Source organism: Nelumbo nucifera, chromosome 2, assembly GCF_055504915.1.
Source record: "Nelumbo nucifera cultivar China Antique chromosome 2, China Antique-T2T, whole genome shotgun sequence".
Lineage (NCBI taxonomy): Eukaryota > Viridiplantae > Streptophyta > Magnoliopsida > Proteales > Nelumbonaceae > Nelumbo > Nelumbo nucifera.
Genome location: NC_142650.1, coordinates 5,443,852 through 5,463,892, shown reverse-complemented (window position 1 = coordinate 5,463,892; position 20,041 = coordinate 5,443,852). Strand labels below are relative to the sequence as shown.

General features: G+C 44.4%; 1 protein-coding gene across 5 annotated transcripts; it reads right to left on the bottom strand.

Annotated features, from left to right (window-relative positions):
• Positions 1-93: 93 nt before the first annotated feature.
• On the bottom strand, positions 94-19,108 carry LOC148801891 (uncharacterized). Of its 5 annotated transcripts, none has more exons than XM_088899027.1 (3): positions 18,973-19,108; positions 1,367-1,856; positions 94-365 (listed from the first exon to the last, which is right to left on the bottom strand). In XM_088899027.1, exons 2-3 carry the CDS (start codon positions 1,617-1,619, stop codon positions 184-186), a joined length of 435 nt encoding a protein of 144 aa, XP_088755153.1. In that variant the 5' UTR covers positions 1,620-1,856; positions 18,973-19,108; the 3' UTR covers positions 94-183. The 5 variants fall into 5 exon arrangements, with proteins under 5 accessions (XP_088755153.1, XP_088755150.1, XP_088755151.1 ...); XM_088899024.1 differs by having other exon boundaries at positions 18,838-18,976; XM_088899025.1 differs by lacking the exon at positions 18,973-19,108 and adding an exon at positions 2,024-2,346.
• Between the last annotated feature and the right edge of the window lie 933 nt (positions 19,109-20,041).

Below are 20,041 nucleotides of genomic sequence, written 5' to 3'. Positions count from 1 at the left end.
TCAGTTTCTGTTCACATTACTATAACTTCTAATTGGTATAGTACAGCATCGTACTCTTTCTTGGTAGTGCTCCAGACTCCAATATAACAAATATGTAACTAAACAAAATATCAAAATCTCTCTAGCTGGTAACAAATTCAGAAATATGTCCAACCCCGAAGAAAATACAACTCAATCACTTTTTTACCGACTGACCAAACCAAGTGTATCAGCTTCTTTGTTAGCCTTCAGTTCCTCTGAAACAAAATACTCCTTTGGAGTAGTCAGTGGTGAAGCATTTGCATTATTGGCTTGAGTATCATTTGAAGGCTGCAATGTGATACGATTTACCGCAACGATATTTCCATCCTTAATCACCACGTTAACTGTTGTTCAATAAAGAAATAGTGATTATTAATAGAAAGCTAAGCTTTAACTGGGAATTTAAGCAGGGAACTGAAAGAAATTTAACTAGAGGTATTCAGTGGAAGGAAGAAAAACCACTTAACGGGTAGGTGAAATACAAGCAGAATGGAGGATTATTAGAAAAAAAATATTAAACTATTCCCATTTGATGGTTTCTTGGACAGAGCAAGATGAGATGGCCCATTTTCAATTTTTATCCCAAGAAACTGAAGTTTTCATACTTAACTCACCCAAGCCGAAACATAGAATCAAGAATTAAGGATATAATTATAAGCATGTTGGCAAGAAAGAGAACAGAGAATTGGACTATGAAAGAAACAATAGTTCATAAAGAAACAATAAGAAGAACAAAAGAGATCAGTTGCACAGTTTCTCTCTCTCTTTGATATTTCTTTCACTCTTGCTATGAGACTTACCGGCTGATTGAACGGAGAAGACGAGACAAGGGGAAACAAAGAATATCGAACTGTTAAAAAATAATCCACTTTCCAGAAGTTTTTTAGAAGTTCAAAATTCTAGAATTAATTAGCACTCTAGAAATTAAATTTCTAAACCTCTATAAAAGTAATACACTTTCTAGAAGTTCTAAATTCTAGAATGTATTTGAGTCTAGAAGATGATGATTTCTAAAAAATGTAAAATTCTGAAGAGAGATGTTTAGAATATTGGTTGGCTTTGCTTCACCTACTTGGCTTTACTATAAATAGGGCTAATACATTTGAGAACAAACCAATACAAGTTCCAATTTTCCCTAACTTGAGCCTTTATCATTTGCTACCGTCCTATCTTACCTAGTCTACTCTCTCTCACATCCCAAATCCTATCAACTCTACTCCTCCGTATCCCAATAGGCACAAAAAACTCTCGGACCCACCCCCAAAAGAAAGTTAAAAGCAGAAAGAAAGAAAAGAACAGATGAAGCAAAAGAGAAATTGGGTTCTTGAGTTCTTTACAAACGTACCTGGATGAGAGAACCACCAGAGTATCAAGTTGCAAACTAACACAATCACAGGAATGATATGGACCCACTTCCCCGACGATCGGCTACGTGGAGTATTATGCTTCCTGTCTACATCTGCGCTTGGAGCGAATACTGGGAGATCATCGACAACAGTAGTCCTCTCTCGAGGAGATTGCCTCAGTTGCGACAGTGGTATATCGATGACAAATTCATCGGTAGCTCGAGATGATGGACCTCCTGCTAACCTCTGCATATTGAACAAGATTTTGGGAAAGAACAATACAGGTGTGAAGACAAAATCAGGAGTGAATGAATGAAGGAAAGAAAATGCCTTTTAGAGAGTTTGGATCTGAGAATTTTGCACTGAGTTCTGGACCGAAGCTGTGTCATCATTGGAAACCATGGTGTCTTGGCTCCGATACCAAGTTGAAGAAATAAGTAATGGTCGACTGAATTCAGAATGAAAGGTTTGTCATGGCAGGCCGAACCCCTGTGTATTTATAATGTTAGTAATTGTGATTACAATAGAACTCTTGCGGGTTTGAGATAAAATACATCACAAAGAAGATAAGAAGATAGAAAGATAAGAAGCGGCAGAGATAAGGAGATTAGGATTAGGAGAGGAGAGAGAGGCAGATCAGATCCAAACTCTCTAACAGGCATTTTTTTCCTTCATTCAATCACTCCTGATTTTGTTTTCGCACTTGTATTGTTCTTTCCGAAAACCTTGTTCAATATGCAGAGGCTAGCAGGTTCATCATCTCGACCTTCCGAGAGGTTAGCAGGTTCATCATCTCGAGCTACCGATGAGTTCGTCATCAATATACCACTGCCGCAACTGAGGCAATCTCCTCGAGAGAGGATTACTGCTGTCGATGATCTCCCAGTCTTTGCTCCAAGAGCAGATATAGACAGGAAGGATAAGATATCGAGTTCGGTTGATTGTTTCATAACCCCCCCACCCCCACTTTTCCTGTAGCAAAAGTTAACGTTCTTATATGACTGTGAATGGGTGACAACAGGCATACCGGCCCATGGACCATATGGCCCATTACAGAGGCCTACGATTTTGTCCGTTCGGAGCCCAGCTATGGTGTCAGCAGCGTCCAAATTATGTTGCTTGAGATTTATCTTAATTAAGAAAAGGGACCATAGCCGGAATCCAAATTGATGATTCCCAAATCCCAAGAAGTTGATATAATAATGCTCTGATTAATTTTTAAGGCCCCGTTTGGTTTGCAGGAATATGAGTTTGAAATCGGAATCGGAATGGACTATTCTAATTACAACTGTTTATTTGGGCGGAATCGGAATTCCATTCCCATTCTTGCTGGAATGGCATTCCCCCATTTGAGGGAATGGCCATTCCCTACCCCTCTCTTGGGAATGAAATCTCATTCATGCTGATTTTAATTCCCATTCCCATTCCTATCTGAACCAAATAGTCTATGGGAATAAATCATTCCAGTTCTGATTGTAAGCCAAATGGACCCTAAGTTTTAACCAACTAACTCCTATGAAAATCATCTTTACTTTAGTTCTCTACTGCATCCAATTAGAATTTGCCATGCCACTGGGTCAGTCGGGAACTTCACTGAATCGGCGCCTCCACGGAGACTAGATGTGCAACTGTGCAAGTGGGGCAGGTTGGGACGGTTTTAAATCAAGCCAGGCCCAACCCTAAGAATTGGGCTTGAGGCCTGAGCCCAGACTGAGCCTAACGTCAAATTTGATCTGTCCAATCTAGGCCCTACCCAAACTGAAATTGGACATATTCACGTTGGGCTCAGACCTGTGCCAGACTCAAGTTTGTCAGTTGCGTATAGATGGGCCTATTAGATACAATGTACTGAAAGGTTGTATGAATATTTTGTATACATGCATGTATGCATTTGCATATATATGTGTGTAAGTATGTAATGTTATGTAGATAGGAAAACTGGACTTGGGCTTGGACGACCTAAAGATCGGGCTTAGACTAAAAAAATGGGAAACCTGGGGTTTTGGGCTCAAGCCCAGACAGTTGGTCCGAGATCGAACTGCCCGCCCAAGTTGCACCACAAGTGGAATCCACAGCCTTCTGAATCTAGGCCGAGGTCCTAATAGAATTTAGCAAGCTCAGGATAAATCTCATGTTTTTGAGAAAGTAAAAAACTAAATGAAGATCATATAAATGTGTGGTGGATGAGTTGATGGGTCATATCCTGACATCCAACATTAAGGATTAGGGTTACTTGAGTTGAGGATGGACCTCCATAATCCATTCCATTGTTGAATAACTTTTAAAAGAAAAGGTACCAGGCAAGCAACGTTTTATGATTATTTCTCACCAAAACAGCAGACAAGCGATGATGCCACTTGCCAGTGGATGATTCCATTACATCGTGGTGAGTGGTGACATCTCTAGCCTAATACAACGTACATGGAATGGAAGGTATGCTTTTTTACTCTCGAGACTCGAGCATTCTAATAGTTTATTTGTTAGAATAATCTACTAGCTTAAGCTAGGAAACTAAGTACATATAGTGCATGGTGGACTTAAGTTCCATAGACATTCATCTGATAAAAGCTACACAATAACAAAATCAACAAATTATAACTTTTAAAAGCAACTAAACTTGATCATCATTGTGACTATGTACGAGGGCCACATTCGAATTGCTAGCCCTTGGCACCTTCAAATGGAATAAATGGGATGGGTGAGTCAGTTTTGGTATTTTCAACAACAAAGCAGTGATTATTATTATTATTATTATAATTGTTTATTTAGGAGCATTAACTATTAAGAAAGAAAGAGTCTTAGATATGAAACATGAAGAGGAATGGTGTGAAAGTGGATATCAGTATCTATTTCTTTTTTTCAAAGCTATCAATTCAGACTGTTGTAAACGGTGCCTTTGAACAGAAGCAGCCACTTTCAAGGATTCCTACTGTCGCCTCCTCTAGCTTTGCCTTTTATCACAAGAGAATCTGATCTAAAGAGACCTCTCGTGCACACTATAAATGGACAATTTACCCCACCATGTATATTGGGATAACCAAAGTAGCCATGTTAGGATTCTCCATGAACACCCAAGCCATCATCATCCTACTCATCTTTGCCCTCTCTGTAATCGTTTCTCCTTTGGCTGACGGGGTTCAACCGGCCAACCCTATGTCCCATGCATCGCAAGCCAATTGCACTTACTCCATCGTGATTGAGACAACATGTGCACCATCTGCCGACACCAAAGGTGTCGTTGGTGTTAGATTCGGCGACTCTGCTGGTAATCTCGTCGTCGTGAAGCATCTGAAGAACCCCAAATCACTGAATGCTCCCAAAGAAGGCGCAAGGAAGCAAGGAGGCACGTACCGTGCGTTCGAACGATGTGCGGTGGACGTGTTCGACACAAGTGGGCCGTGCATGAGTCGAAGTGTGTGCTCTCTCTACCTCAAGCAGTTTGGAGCAGATAGATGGAGACCCGGTTGGGTGAAGGTTCTTCATCGACGAGATGATAGTCGCCTCTCGCTAGCTTCTTACCTCTTCTACTTCAGGACATTTGTGCCTGAAAACGTTTGGTTTGGATTTGATTACTGTAACCCCCACCAAGGATCTCTGCCAAAGGTCCCAACTCTTGGTGGGGAAGCCTAGTCGGAGGCTTTTCCTTTTCTCTGCTTCAACTTTCAAGATGTAACGAAAGGTTTAAATTGCAGTAATATCACTTGCAGGATTCCCACGTACCCTTCAACCAAAACAGCACAGATCTGTTACTTTGGATGCCTACTCGGTTACTCTCCTTTGTTTAAACGATTAACATTGGTTGCTTCCCCTATGCCAGCCCAGGAGAGAGTCGACAGACCCTGGTTCAAATATCAAAACTCTTGAAATAGCAATATATTAGCGTTCTACAGTAAATTCCAGCCTCTGGTTCAGCCCACTTGTCATACTCTGATGCCTGAGCCTCCCCCATTTACCATATGCAAACACAATGCCTGTAAACATTCTTGCAAGTAAAACCTGTCGATAAAAAACTGGAGCTCGGATCCGTTACCCACAAGTTGTTCCCACATCTCTACCCCCACGGGACATTGCAGTTGTGCATTAGGAATATCTTCTTTTTCATTCATAGGAGATGTTTCCAATACAGGGCGGTAGTGTTCCGTGGGTATAGATGTGGAAACATTTTGTGGGTGGCAGATCTGGAGTGTCAAAACTGTGCATAACTTTGGGAAGACTGTAGAAGTATAAGAAGTATTTACTTGCAAATGAGTTGTGAACCATATGAATTTGAACACTGTAGCTTAAGGAGCTTGTTTAAACAATGGAGACAAAAACTACTGGGCACTGTCTCCTATCCTTAAACATTCATTGTTTTCATGGTCGATTTGCTCCACTATAATCATTGACCATTCAAAGCTTCACCTTCCCTTGATCCCCAAAAATGTGAAGCACAAAACACAATATCAACTGGTGAGTATCCTCATACATATTGCTTTGAATTAAATCATATACATGTTTTTTTCCTTTTTTTGGTGGTAAGCACAATTATCTTAAAATCAACCCTTTCAGGACAGGGTTCACTGGTTGGAATCTGGTTCAACCAATCAGTACTAGTGCAGATTATGACCTAATGCATACAGTTTAGTGATTCCACTGCATCACATATTGAGAGATTCACTGTAAACAGTTCCCCTAAGAAACATTCTTAGTGGTTAGAATCTGGTTCTACCGATCAGTACAAAGTGCAGACAATGACCTAATGCATACAATGAATGAATCCACTGCACCACATATTGAGACATTCATTGTATCTGAAACAGCTTCCCTGAAAAACATCCTTACCATGGTTCAGCCTAATATTCTTCATGGACTTGGAGCTGATTACTTGGATACTATTGACCTTCAACCTATACCTTCCATATTCAAGCATCAGGGGAGGGACAAGGACTCCAAATGCAACTCATATGACAGCTGCCCATCTTTCATTCTTTGGAAAATTGAAGGAAAGAATGTGTTCTACTGGTTTCAAAACCAAGAGAACGACAGAAGCCTTCAAGAAAACTTAGTAGAAAATAACAACATACCTAAAACCAATGTTTCAAAGGGTGCTGGAGGCATGTACCATGTGAACTGCTAAGAAAACACTGCCTCATATGCTCTTACCTTTGGAGCTAGTTTATTATAATAAAAATGTCACAAGTATGGACAACCATTTTATTGTTTTCCCTGTTATATATTACATGATAGAGAAGAAGAGGATGAAAACTCTCCAAAATTGTTTATTGTGATGTTATGATAAAATGATATAAATAGAAGTAGGGGCACTGTAACTTTGATTTCTTTTAATGCATTACATTCATTTGCTTATACTAATATTGTGCAACTTGTGTGAAATGTTAATTGAGAAATTTTGATTTGCAACTTTGCAAGCAAGGTTCAAAATTTCAGTACGATGCACCCTGTGTCAGGCATATCATATCGTATTGGGAGTTCTCCGATACCCCAAATAGGGGGTGTTTTGGATTTTGACCACTTACAGGGGGTACGCATGCCTAAAATCAACCCCCTGAAACAATTTTGAAAAAAAAAACTAAAAAAATCGTTATTATGTATCAAATATGTTGATGGCTGCTGATACTTATTTAATTATCGATGGTGATACTTGATGTAATGATACTTCTAAATGTGATGGTTTTATTATTAGAAATTGCACATGAATTCTCATAGATTATCTATTTTTGTTGGATATTTACTACATTCTTTATTTTTTATCTTATTTTTAATTATTCATTAATTAAAAATCTATTCTTGAGAGGCTTATGGCTTTGTGTCCTGTTTATGCCTCACACCTTATGATGGTAGGATGCTTCACGCCACACCTTCGCATTTTAAAACATTGCCCAAAATATTTGTTTTCTGTTAACCCCTTGTTTAGCCAGGCTAACAGCTATGCTATTTTCTTATCTTGGGATCCATCTAAAGGTTATTCTCAACTCAAAAGTCATCATTTTGATTCCCCTTAGGATGTGCCTATATTTCCACTATCCCTCGTAGTTCCTTTTTATCCATCCAATAATGTATGAATCCCCTTTAACAAATATGCCTCTGAAATTTGGAGATTTTGCCATCTGTAGTCCTTATAGAACAGCCCAAATTTCTGCCCTACCTGAGTCACCATAACCAGCCCTGAGTAGATAGCTACACTTATACTTTGTCACCACAAAAGTCACATTCTAAGGGGAAGAGATATATAAGACAGATCAAAGGTTGGGCAAATTCTTGTTAGACAGATCAAGATTGGATGAAGTCCTTGTAGGCGCTTGGATTCATGTATCTGCTTGCTAAATCAAGATTCCCAAGAGTTTCTTAAACCAGGCCTTTTTCTTCGATCAGCAATTAAACCAGGCCATTTTCCAAAACTACTTTTTCTTTCCAAGGAAATTCTCTACATTGTTGCATAGGATTGATACCTTTAGATGATATAATGACACCCCTCTGCCATACTGTTCCTAATAGTAACTCTTCCAGGAATTGTAGCACAAATAACTATAGTCTTCTCCCTTGTTTAGGGACACAATGCTAACCAAGAAAGCTTACAAGATGATGACAATTCATTCCATGATGGAGATTACATTAGTTATAGTTTAGAATCTGAACAGGAGATGACCTACTGTTCACATAGAAAAGAAAGAGAACCAGTATTGCTTATCTTTCATATCAAATGTTTCATTGGTATTAAACATCTTAAATAGACTTCTCAAGGATTGGCACCTACCTGTTTTATCCACATCTTCAGATTTTTGACATGCAAGGAATAAAATGAACAATCCCAAAGGTTCTAATTTCTTGTAGATTCAACAAGTAATATCACACTTGAAACTTTACGTAGGAGCATGGCAAGATTTTTTCCATAATAAAGTAAATTCATTAAAACTAAAAAAAAAAAAAAGAGCTACAATCTGTGGAAGTCTTGAAGGGATTTCACTGACAGTGCCAGGAAGGTAAAAAATAAAAAATAAAAAAATACATCAAATACAACCAGATCCACTCTCAAAACCATCTAGAAATATCTAACGTTGACTAAAATCAGATCCAAGTACAGATTTGCAGTTTGTCAGACTCAGACCAGACGAAATGGTTGGACCAGTTAACACACAACCCAGTCAGTTTTGTAAATACATTCTCTCTCGAGTTTTTGAAAACACAGAAGAACTGCTATTGATCCAGATGGTTTAGTAAAAATCAGATTTTCAATGACCACATGCACAACCTGATTGAAAGTTGATATACAGACCAATTGAGGTACGTGCCACCTTGTGAATATTTTATTCTTTATAACATTTACATGCATATTATATCTATTTTTATGTTAAAATGCAAATGAGGTGACTTGATCCTAAGTCACAAGTACGCAAAGAAAAGACAACAGTCATTGAGCTATTATTTTATATCATGGTTTTTAAAAACGAACCGGTGACTGAACCGGTCAGGGGTCCAGTTAGCGGTTCGAACAGTCGGCCCATTCTGACAAAAAATAAAAAAAAATGGAAAACGGTCAAAACCGTTCAAACGGTTAACTGGCCGGTTCAGCGGTTTACTAACCAAAATCAACGGTTTTGGGGGAAAAAAGCGGTTTTGAGGGAAAACGGAACCGGTCAGGTGACTGGTTCCCAGTTTTTCTGGTCCGACCATTCGGTCCGATTTGGTTTTGAAAACCATGTTTTATATATGCCTTTATTTTATAACTATAGATTTAAGCATGCTGCCACAGATCACTGGGTCAACCACCAGTGACCTAGTAACCAAAGCAGTTAATGTCCGGTCCAAGTCTGACAACATTGACCCTTTGGCTAAAATTTGAAATTCAGAATGAAATTGTTGGAATGTCCAATTGTTGAGGGCCCGAGAATAGGATCTCGTCACGGGTTGGTCCACGGGGAAAACCTCCTGTTTTCCCTTGTTCCTTCCTGCTCTTGATGTCTTGGCGCCTTGGTAATTTGTTCAAGAGATCACCAACTCTCCTAACTCACTTCTTTAACTAAATATTCAATATCCTCATTCCATAATGGTGTCTCCTTAAATAGGAGATTACAAGAGTCCTAATCTTAGGGAGTCTCCTTGCTGAATAGGGAGACTTCCAGTTCTATCTTGCTAAGGATAAAATAAGTTAATCATAATCTGATAATCCACTAATAAGATAAGAGCAATAAGATAAGAACAAGCAAGATGATCTAATCTAATCTGGATGAGACTGTTGTTGTCGAACTGGGTAGGATGAGAATCATTGAACCACTGCTGCTGCTGGCGGTGGGTCAGGTTCCTGCTGCTGCTGGCGGCGATGATACTTCTTCCCGAGGAATGCGTCCATAACATTACTCCCCTCCTGGACTAAGAGCTTGTCCTCGAGCTCGAACTCCAGATACGTGGCTTGGAACTCAGCCAATGGGATCTAGGTGGCTTCGGCCGATGGTAAGCTACCCCATTCCACCAAGACTTCAAGATTTCCTTGATTGAAATGAGAGCGGGTGAGAGCCTTAGGTTGGGGAACAAGTTTGCCATCTTTCAAGGGTGGTAGGGAGGGGACTTGGTCCGGAGGAACACGTAAATGGTTTCAGCAAGGAGATGTGGAAAACATCATGAATCCGGCTGTTCTCCGGCAATTCCAGCTGGTAGGCCACACTGCCAATCCGCCGTAGAACCTTGAAGGGCCCATAGAACTTAGGGGCCAGTTTCGGGACAGCCCTGTGGCGCAAGAAGCGTTGCCAGTAGGGCTGGAGTTTTAACCAAACAAATTGTTCTGGTTCGAACGACAGTTCCCGGTGGTGCTTGTCATAGTTGAGCTTCATGCGGAGCTGGGCTTGCTGTAAGCGAAGGTGGACGTCGGCTAGGAGGGCGTCACGTTCTTGTAAGGAGTGATCAATTTCTTCCAAAGGAGTAGAACCAGGCTCATAGGACAGCAAGCAAGGAGGGTCTCGGCCATAAACGACGCGAAAGGGAGTCATGCCGAGGGAAGAATGGTAGGTCGTGTTGTAACGGTACTCGGCCCAAGGAAGCCAATCCACCCACCGTTGCGGTTGATCCCCTATGAAGCAACGGAGGTACATCTCGATCGTGCGGTTGACCACCTCCGTCTGACCGTCGGTCTGTGGATGATAAGCTGAGGAGAAGGCCAGGGTGGTGCCGTGTAGCCGGAATAACTCCTTCCAGAAGGCACTAGTGAAAACTGGGCCCCTATCGCTGACGATGGATTCTGGTAACCCATGTAAGAGAAAAACATGTGTAAAGAAGGCGAGGGCAACTGAAGTGGCACTGTACGGATGTGATAGAGGAATGAAGTGGACATATTTAGAGAAGCGATCTACTACCACGAAGAGGACCGATTTGCCACCTACCTTAGGTAGTCCCTCAATGAAGTCCATGGAGATGTCGGCCCAGATTTGTGTCGGGATCGAAAGGGGCTGAAGGAGGCCTGCCGGGTGTAGGTTTTCCCATTTATGCTGTTGGCACGTGGAGCAATTCTGGACAAAATCCCGAATAGAAGTCTTCATACCTCGCCAATGGAAATCAACACGGACGCGGTGTAGCATTTTCTGAACGCCTTCATGGGTGGAGTTATGGACGCTGGTGATGATGGTGGAAATCAACGGGGAGTCTGGCGGAAGATGTACCCGGCCTTTATATAGTACCAACCCGTCTTGAAGCGACCAATTGGAGTCGGCAGCACCGGACTGGATCTTCTGGACTAGGAGTGACCATTCCGGAGACTAGGGCGTTGCCTTCTTAATGTCGTCTAACAGAGAGATCCAGGGTTGGGAAATTCCACACAGAGCCATCGCGTCTTCATCTCACCTAGACAAGGCATTAGCTATGCGATTTGAGGATCTCGCCTTGTATTCCACCCGGAAATCGTACCCGAGCAGTTTACTGACCCAATGCTGCTGAGGGGAAGTGGTGAGACGTTGCTCCAACAGGTATTTGAGGCTGTAATGATCAATTTTGACGACGAACGACCGCCCCCACAAATACGGTCTCCAGTGCTGGACGGCGCGCGGGCTAGGCCGATTAGTTCGCGCTCATAGGCCGGAAGCTTTAGGTATCGGTCGGCCAGTCTGCGGCTAAAGGGAGCAATTGGGTGCCCTTGCTGCTGTAACACGGCCCTGATACCCATTCCAGAGGCATCGCACTCGACTTTAAATTCGAGAGAGAAATTTGGTAATTGTAGGACTGGGGTGGAAGACATGGCATTTCTCAGTGTTAGAAAGACTGCATCGGCTGCGTCGTCCCACCGGAAGGAATTTTTCTTTAACAGGTTGGTTAACGGGGCCGCCAACTAAGTCCATAATTCTGTACAAATTTGCGGTAGTAACCCGTTAATCCGAGGAACCCGCGTAAGGCCTTGGTTGATCGAGGCTTGGGCCATTCCTAGATAGCCTGAATTTTGGAACTATCAACCGTCATACCTTGCCCGTGGATGACGTGGCCGAGATAAAGAACCTGTCGCTCCCCGAAGGAGCACTTGGACCGTTTGAGGAAGAGTTTGTGTTGGCGCAGGAGCTTGAAAACGGTCCGCAGATGGTGCACATGCTCTACCCATGATTTTTTATAAACGAGGATGTCATCAAAGAATACTAAAACAAATTTGCGCAGATGGGGCTGAAATACCTCGTTCATTAATGATTGGAATGTGGATGAGGCGTTGGAGAGACCAAATGGCATGACTAAAAATTCGAAGTGGCCATGGTGGGTTCGAAAGGCAGTCTTCTTCACGTCACCGGGAGCCATGCGAACCTGGAAGTACTGAGCACCATGCAGCTCGTCCAGCAGTTCATCCACAACGGGAATAGGGAACTTATCCTTGATCGTCCGGCCATTGAGCTCTCTATAGTCAACACAGAACCTCCAAGTTCCATCCTGCTTCGCCACCAATAGAACCGGCGAAGAGAAAGGGGAGTGACTCTTGCGTATGATCCCTTGTTTCAGCATCGCTGTACATTGTTTTTCTATCTCGTCCTTCTGTAGGTGAGGGTAGCGATAAGGTCGGACAATGACTGGTTCTGAACCCGCCACCAAAGGAATTCGATAGTCGCATGCTCGGGGAGGAGGGAGTCCCTTGGGTACCTTGAATATATCTGAAAACTCGGCAAGGAGTCTTTCCATGGCTGCCGGTTCTGTCTGGAGTGCGTGGACCTGTGGTGTCTTCTCTTTAACCTTGCAACCGTGCCATGAAACTTGCTTCCCATTCAGGTGGAATGTCATTGTGAGTGCGCTGAAGTCCCATAAAATCGGGCCTAGGGTAATTAACCATTTGACCCCAAGAACAACATCGAACCCATCCAAGGAGAGTACAAATAAATCAGCAAAAAATAGTTCAGAATTGACCTGTATCGGGACGTTCTTACAAATTCCCAGACTGTGAACTCTTTCACCGTTTGCGACGGCTACCTGTAGTCGTGGCCGGAGTTCCATTGGTAGTTTTAACTAAAGGGCGGCATGTTCACTGATGAAGTTGTGTGTGCTCCCTGAATCGACAAGAATGCGCACCGGTTGACCTGCTATCTGTGCCTGTAACTACATGGTCTAAGAGGTTTTAATACCGGTGATCGCATGGAGAGAGATCTCTGGCACGAATACGACGGGTTCTTCTTCATCCTCCTCTTGCTCATCGACTAGGAGCCAAAAAAGCCTCTTGCACCTATGTCCTGCCGAGTAGAGGTCATCGCAGTTGAAACATTGGCCTCTCGCTCGGCGTTATGCCATTTCTGCCCTAGTCAATCGCTTAATGGGTGGAGCGGCCATGTTGCTATCTGCACTTGTCACCGATCTAGAGGTGGCGTTTGTGTGAGATCTCAGTTCCCGGCTGGTTGCAGAAGAGGGGGTTGTTGTCGCTGATTTTGGGGGTGCCCATGAGTTCGGTGGACAACCCACATTGTAGGTTCCGCGGCTGAGCTGCAGCTTGCGCTCGAACACGCGGGCTAAGTTCATGGCTATAACCAAATTTGGGGGATTCTGCATTTCGACATCCACCCGCAGGGGTTCTGCTAACCCTACCGTGAACATGTCCACCTGCTGGTCCGGTCGCACTGAGGATGCCCTCGCGAGGAGGGTTTGGAACTGGCGCTGGTATTCTGCCACCGTGCTGGTCTGTTTAAGATTAATCAGCTCGCCTAGGGGGTTGCTGGTCAGTGGGGGTCCGAACCTAAGAAGGCAATAGGACTTAAACTGGGGCCAACCGAGCACGGGTTCTTCTTGCTCTAACCGATAGAACCAAAGTTGTGCTTCCTCTGTTAAGTGAAAGGCAGCTAGGCTTACCTTATCCCGGTCATCTGTCCGTTGATTCCGAAAAAACTGCTCGCACCGATACAGCCAGCCTAAGGGGTCTCCGTTGTCATTGTACGACGGAAATTCTAACATGCTGTACTTGGGGATGATTGCGGCTCCTTGGCTAACGGACTGCTATTCGTCGGATGACTTCGACAGATCTGGTCGGCGGCCGCTAGTGGTTGTCCCCCCTTCAGTGTTCCTTTCCTTGCTAGAAAGGAATAACTCCATCAGACGCCGCAATTCTCTTACTTCGTCTTTGATCTCACGTACTTCGGAACTGGTTTCCACGAGTTGGTGCTCGAGGTCGTGGACCCTAGATGGCAGCTGCTCCAGATCTCCCATGATGCCTTGCTCTGATACCAAGTTGTTGAGGGCTCGAGAATAGGATCTCGTCACGGGTCGGTCCACGGGGAAAACCTCTTGTTTTCCCTTGTTGCTTCCTGCTCATGATGAACCTATCTTGGCGCCTTGGTGATTTGTTCAAGAGATCACCAACTCTCCTAACTCACTTCTTTAACTGAATATTCGATATCCTCATTCCATAATGGTGTCTCCTTAAATAGGAGATTACAAGAGTCCTAATCTTAGGGAGTCTCCTTGCTGAATAGGGAGACTTCCAGTTCTATCTTGCTAAGGATAAGATAAGTTAATCCTAATCTGATAATCCACTAATAAGATAAGATAAGAGCAATAAGATAAGAACAAGCAAGATGATCTAATCTAATCTGGATGAGACTGTTGTTGCCGAACTGGGTAGGATGAGAATTATTGAATCACTGCTGCTGCTGGCGGTGGATCAGGTTCCTGCTGCTGCCGGCGGCGATGATACTTCTTCCCGAGGAATGCGTCCATAACACCAATCCAATATCAATGAAATAGATATCTGGTATCCATGATCTATTAGAACAGTTGTTCTTTCAAAGATATGTCTTTCCCTTTTTCCATATACCCCAACAGATCACAAATGGAATCATAGTCCATACTAATTTTTGGCTTTTTTACTCCCAGAAATAGAAGTCCATAAAGAGAAATTTTCATATGGACGAATGGTCATGAATCTTTTACTGTGAAACAGAAGAATAAAGGAAAATGCTAATTTTTGGCTTTTTTACTCCCAGAAATAGAAGTCCATAAAGAGAAATTTTCATATGGACGAATGGTCATGAATCTTTTACTGTGAAACAGTGACCATCTAATGGAGACACAATGTTGACAAGAGAGAGAGATTTGAATCTCAATCAAATAAAAGAACATATCTATGGATAAGATGGACGTGCAACTGGTCTAACACTTTTGCCAACATATTTGGGCCAACAAAAAGGCAGTCCAATGGGCTATTTACATCAAACAGCAATATCTTAACCATAGAAAGCAAAGGACGTGTCTAACCGAGAAAGCAATTAAGCAAAGATCTTAAAATTGACTCTTTTTTTTACCCTAAGAAGCGAAAGGTTAAGACAGGCATAGTTAAACAAGAATGAGAAAAAGAATATTGAGAGATCAACACAATAAAGAAATATGTAAATTCTCCGCATTCAAGCAAGAAAATGATTTGGAGTTATAAGCCAGTATTCGTTCATGAAGATAAGAATTGTAGGTTTCAATGCAATCATTCCCCGTCCCCCGGCCGGATTGGTTCCAATGGTAATTTATAATGAGGCAAAGTAGTTTTCTGGTTCAAAGCAGACACATAGAATAGTCATATGTATACAATCTAAAATCTCTTCTATCATATAAAAACAAACTTTGGTGAACAGAACAAAGTTGGATTATAGTGATCCTCGATTACAATTGATGATGGTGGATTTGGCCCTCCAATTACATTATGACACCTGGCACCTCATGCCAATTAAGTGCAGCCCCTTGACAGCTAGACAGCTCGAGCTCGCCACAGGCAGCTCGCTACAGGCAGCTCGCCACAGGCAACTCACCCTCATGTAGCCTGGCACCTCAGAACAAATAGGTGACACCCGGGACCACTTTGGCAACAACTTGCCTTTGCTAAGTTGATGGTGTCCCACCAGGCGTGACCTGGCCTTGGCACGAGCTGGCAGCCTGGCCTTGGCGCGACCTGGCCCTGGCACGAGCTGGTAGCCTGGCCCTGGCGCGACCTGACCCTGGCATGAGCTGGCAGCTTGGCCCTGGCGCGAGCTGGCAGCTTGGCCCTGGCGCGACCTGGCCCTGGCATGAGCTGGCAGCCTGGCCCTGGCGCGACTTGGCCCTGGCACAAGCTGGCAACCTGGCCCTGGCATGAGTTAGCGGCCTGGCCCAGGCGCGACCTGGCGGCCTGGCCCAGGCACCGACCTGGCGGCCTGACACAGGCGCCAACCTGACAACCTCGAGGAACACACCACCGTACCCCACATTTTACGGGATTGTGACTTGTAACAGCTATATTAGCTCACCCACTCCCCAAGTCAGGCGGAAATGAGCAACCTTACCAGTTGGTGGCTTTATGCCCACCTAACACGAAAGCAGGTCCCATCACAACAGGAATCCAAGAACTACTCCACCTAACCCACGAGGACTCCAGTATATAAAGACCTCACCCCACAAGGGCAAAGGTATGCGAAAAAGGATGGGTAACCTCTGCTCTCTAGCTCTCTCATTCTCTAATATCATTCTCAGCTCGCTACTAAGTGCTGACTTAGCCATCAGAGTGACCTCGCCGGGTAAACACCCCCGGGTTCTCTGATCCAGTTTGTGCAGGTCCCTCAGTTCCTGCCGTCTATAGAGATGAGCAGATCATCTCCAACAGGAAGTAGTCGGTTCAGTTCCCGTCGCTGCTGGTAGCCAGATCACCTCTTGCAGGGAGTAGCCGGGTTGCACTACGCTAGGGAGCTCCACTTCAGCCCCTAAGTCATAGGCCACTTGGGAGCAGACGAGTTGACGAGGTACTTAGCCAAAAAGTGATACGTGACCGGAACCGGTTACATCATTTAGCGTCGTCTGTGGGAAACGCTACAAAAGCTAAGTTCTCATCTTACAAAATCTTATCTTACAAAAAGCTAAGTCCTCTTCTCCCAGAAAGCCAAGTCCTCACCTTTTTAGAAATTGAAGCTCTCGCTTCATAGCCCTAAGGCGCCCACCTGACGGACTGGCGCGGCCTGGCGGCCTGACAGCCTGACACATGCGCCAGCCTGGCACGACCTGGCACGAGCGCCAACCTGACGGCCTAGCGCAGGCGCGAACTGACGGACTGATAAAAGACTTCCTCACCCCCAAAAGACCAAAGGCCAAGCTAACAATTGACCTCGACACCTGCATAAGACTCCGTCGCCTCTACGGCATGGGCAAAGTTCAAGAGCGAACTATGAGTCGCACCCAAAGCCTAAGGGTTGTACTACTGCATAAGACCCATTCGCCTCTTCGACATGGGCAAAGTTCAGGAGTGGACTACGAGTCGCTCCCCAAAGCCTAAGGGCCACACTGCTGCTTAAGACCCAGTCGCCTCTACGGCATGGGCAAAGTTCAGGAGTGGACTACGAGTTGCTCCCCGAAGCCTAAGGGCCACACTGCTACTTAAGACCCAGTCGCCTCTACGGCATGGGCAACACTGCTGCTTAAGACCCAGTCGCCTCATCGGCATGGGCAAAGTCAAGGAGAGTGGACTACAAGTAGCTCCCAGAATCTAAGGGCTAAAGTACCGAACTGGCAAAGACCTCGGCGCCTCACGGGCAGCTCGCTTCCAAGCAGCTCCCAGAGCCTAAGAAACTGAATCAGCGCCTATGAGCTCGTTGAATTACGGGCCAAAAGGAGAAATCTACTCCCTTCGCCGAGTTACTTTCAACTCGGGAGTCGGGGGCAAATGATGAGGGCGGATTTGGCCCTCCAATGACATTATGACACTTGGCACCTCATGCCAACTAAGTGCAGCCCCTTGACAGTTAGACAGCTCGAGCTCGCCACAGGCAGTTCGTTGCAGGTAGCTCGCTACAGGCAGCTCGCCACAAGCAACTCACCCTCATGTAGCCTGGCACCTTAGAACAACTAGGTGACACGCAGGACCACTTTGGCAACAACTTGCCTTTGCTAAGTTGATGGTGTCCCACCAGGCGCGACCTGACCCTGGCACGAGCTGGCAGCCTAGCCCTGGCACGAGCTGGCAGTCTGGCCCTGGCACGAGCTGGCAGTCTAGCCCTGGCACAACTTGGCCTTGGCACGAGCTGGCAGACTGGCCCTGGCACGAGCTAGCAGTATGGCCCTGGCACGAGCTAGCGGACTGGCCCAAGCATGACCTGGCGGCCTGGCCCAGGCACCGACCTGGCGGCCTGTGTCGCATTTTACGGGATTGTGACTTGTAACAGCTATATTAGCTCACCCCACCTAACACGAAAGCAGGTCCCATCACAGCGGGAATCCAGGAACTGCTCCACCTAACCCACGAGGACTCTAGTATATAAAGACCTCACCCCCCAGGGGCAAAGGTATGCGAAAAAGGATGGATAACCTCTGCTCTCTAGCTCTTTCATTCTCAGCTCGCTACTAAGTGATGACTTAGCCATCGGAGTGACCTCGCCAGGTAAACACCCCCGGGTTCTCTGATCCAGTTCGTGCAGGTCCCTCAGTTCCCGCCGTCTATAGAGATGAGCAGATCATCTCCAGCAGGAAGTAGCGGGTTCAGTTCCCGTCACTTCACCTCCTGTAGGGAGCAGCCGGTTGCACTACGCTAGGGAGCTCCACTTCAGCCCCTGAGTCACAGGCCACTTGGGAACGACGAGATGACGAGGTACTTAGCCAAAAAGTGATACGTGACCGGAACCGGTTACATCAACAATCATCTGATATAAACCATCCATGTGATAGATTATAGGCCTTACACTTATCAAAGTAGTGAATTGAAACGTTTTTTTATTAGTTTGATTTTTTCCCTTTTAAGATTTACATTTGTCTTCTTTATATCAGATGTCATTTTTCTTGCCCTCTTTTTCCTGTTTCGGTTCCTTTATGATCTTTCATCAATGCAGAAAAGGAAAAGCAAGGAGGGGAAAATCAACGCCAGAAACAGAAATGCATTTTGTCCAATATAGACGGCTAAAAAGTAAAATAAACAAAGAAAAGCGATCGAATATCGCTTTATGTAGAAAACAAATAGATACTTTACTCCAATTAAGAGAGAATTTAAGATCTAAAACGAAAAAGCAAAGAATATGAGTGAAATATAAGGAACCTTTGAGAGAGAAAAAACCCTAAGAAGGAGTAGTAGGAGAAGCTTCAGAACCTCCACTTTCGAGCCTGGGAAGTAACGAACTATAGTGCACAGGGTTATATAAAATGCAGAGGCCAGAGAGTGAGAGACCCTAACCAATTGTGTAAATCCCGCCTGACGGATGTTGAACTCCAGAGACTTAACGAAGATGAAGAAGGGGAGAGCAGCGAGCTTTGCCTTTTGCCTTTTTGTTGCTCTGGAGATGTCCGGTTTCTCAATCTCAAGCGCCGAAGAAGCTCTCCCGCCAAAACTGAAGGTAAAACGACTAACGAGAATTGAGCCCGGAATAAAATATACGTGGCGACTGGCGATAAACGCTTTTGTTCAGGTTCTACTGTTCTTGCTCCGTTTGTTTGCGGTGCAAATCTGAACCGACTATACGTGGCGATAAACGCTTTTGGTCTAGTTTTGGATCTAAAATAATTTGGTTTGGTGCGAGAATTCCTCGTCCAAACTGCCAATCGTATTAAATCAAATTATTAATAATATATTTATTAATGTATATACATAAATTGCGGGGCCATTTAAGTTGATGGTTTAGTGATGATATAGCAGGAAAATTGCAATTACACGGTGGCAATCGAGACGACATGCGCAAAGGGTGCGGAGACATCAAACGTGGTGAGCCTAAGATTTGGGGACATCCAATCCAACGACGTCCTGGTCCGCCATCTGAACTCGAAGCACGTGAGAAGGGTGGACCCACTGTATCCGGCGGTCCTGGACGAAGTACCCAGAAAACCATTCGAAGCGTGCACGGTAGACGAGTTCCGAGTAACGGGCCCCTGCGTCCAGTCACCGATTTGCTATCTATATCTCAAGTCTGTTGGGGGCGACAGTTGGCGACCAGGTCTTGCACAAGTCCGTGTGTCATCGGCTACACCATCACATCTCTCCTCAGATTATTTCTACTTCCGTCGGTACCTCCCTAAGCACGTGTGGCATGGATTTGACACGTGCGACAAAGAAGTTACCCCCTTTGGGATCAAATATCATAGGAAGGTGTTTGGTGTTGGTGATAAGAAGCACGCTTGACTTCACACTTAACAGTTTCTTATACTTTCTTTATGATATTGATATGTAATTAATTACTCTCTTTATCATTCCGATAAATTTTGGCAACTTCTATGATGCCGGAAATATATCATACCAATCAGATCACGCA

Bases quoted from the DNA above. Each gene is read 5' to 3' on its own strand.
- LOC148801891 (XM_088899027.1), bottom strand. From the start codon at position 1,619: ATGCAGAGGTTAGCAGGAGGTCCATCATCTCGAGCTACCGATGAATTT. The intron at 366-1,366 runs GTACGTTTGTAA...ATTGAACAACAG, and splicing joins CTGGTGGTTCTCTCATCCAG to TTAACGTGGTGATTAAGGAT.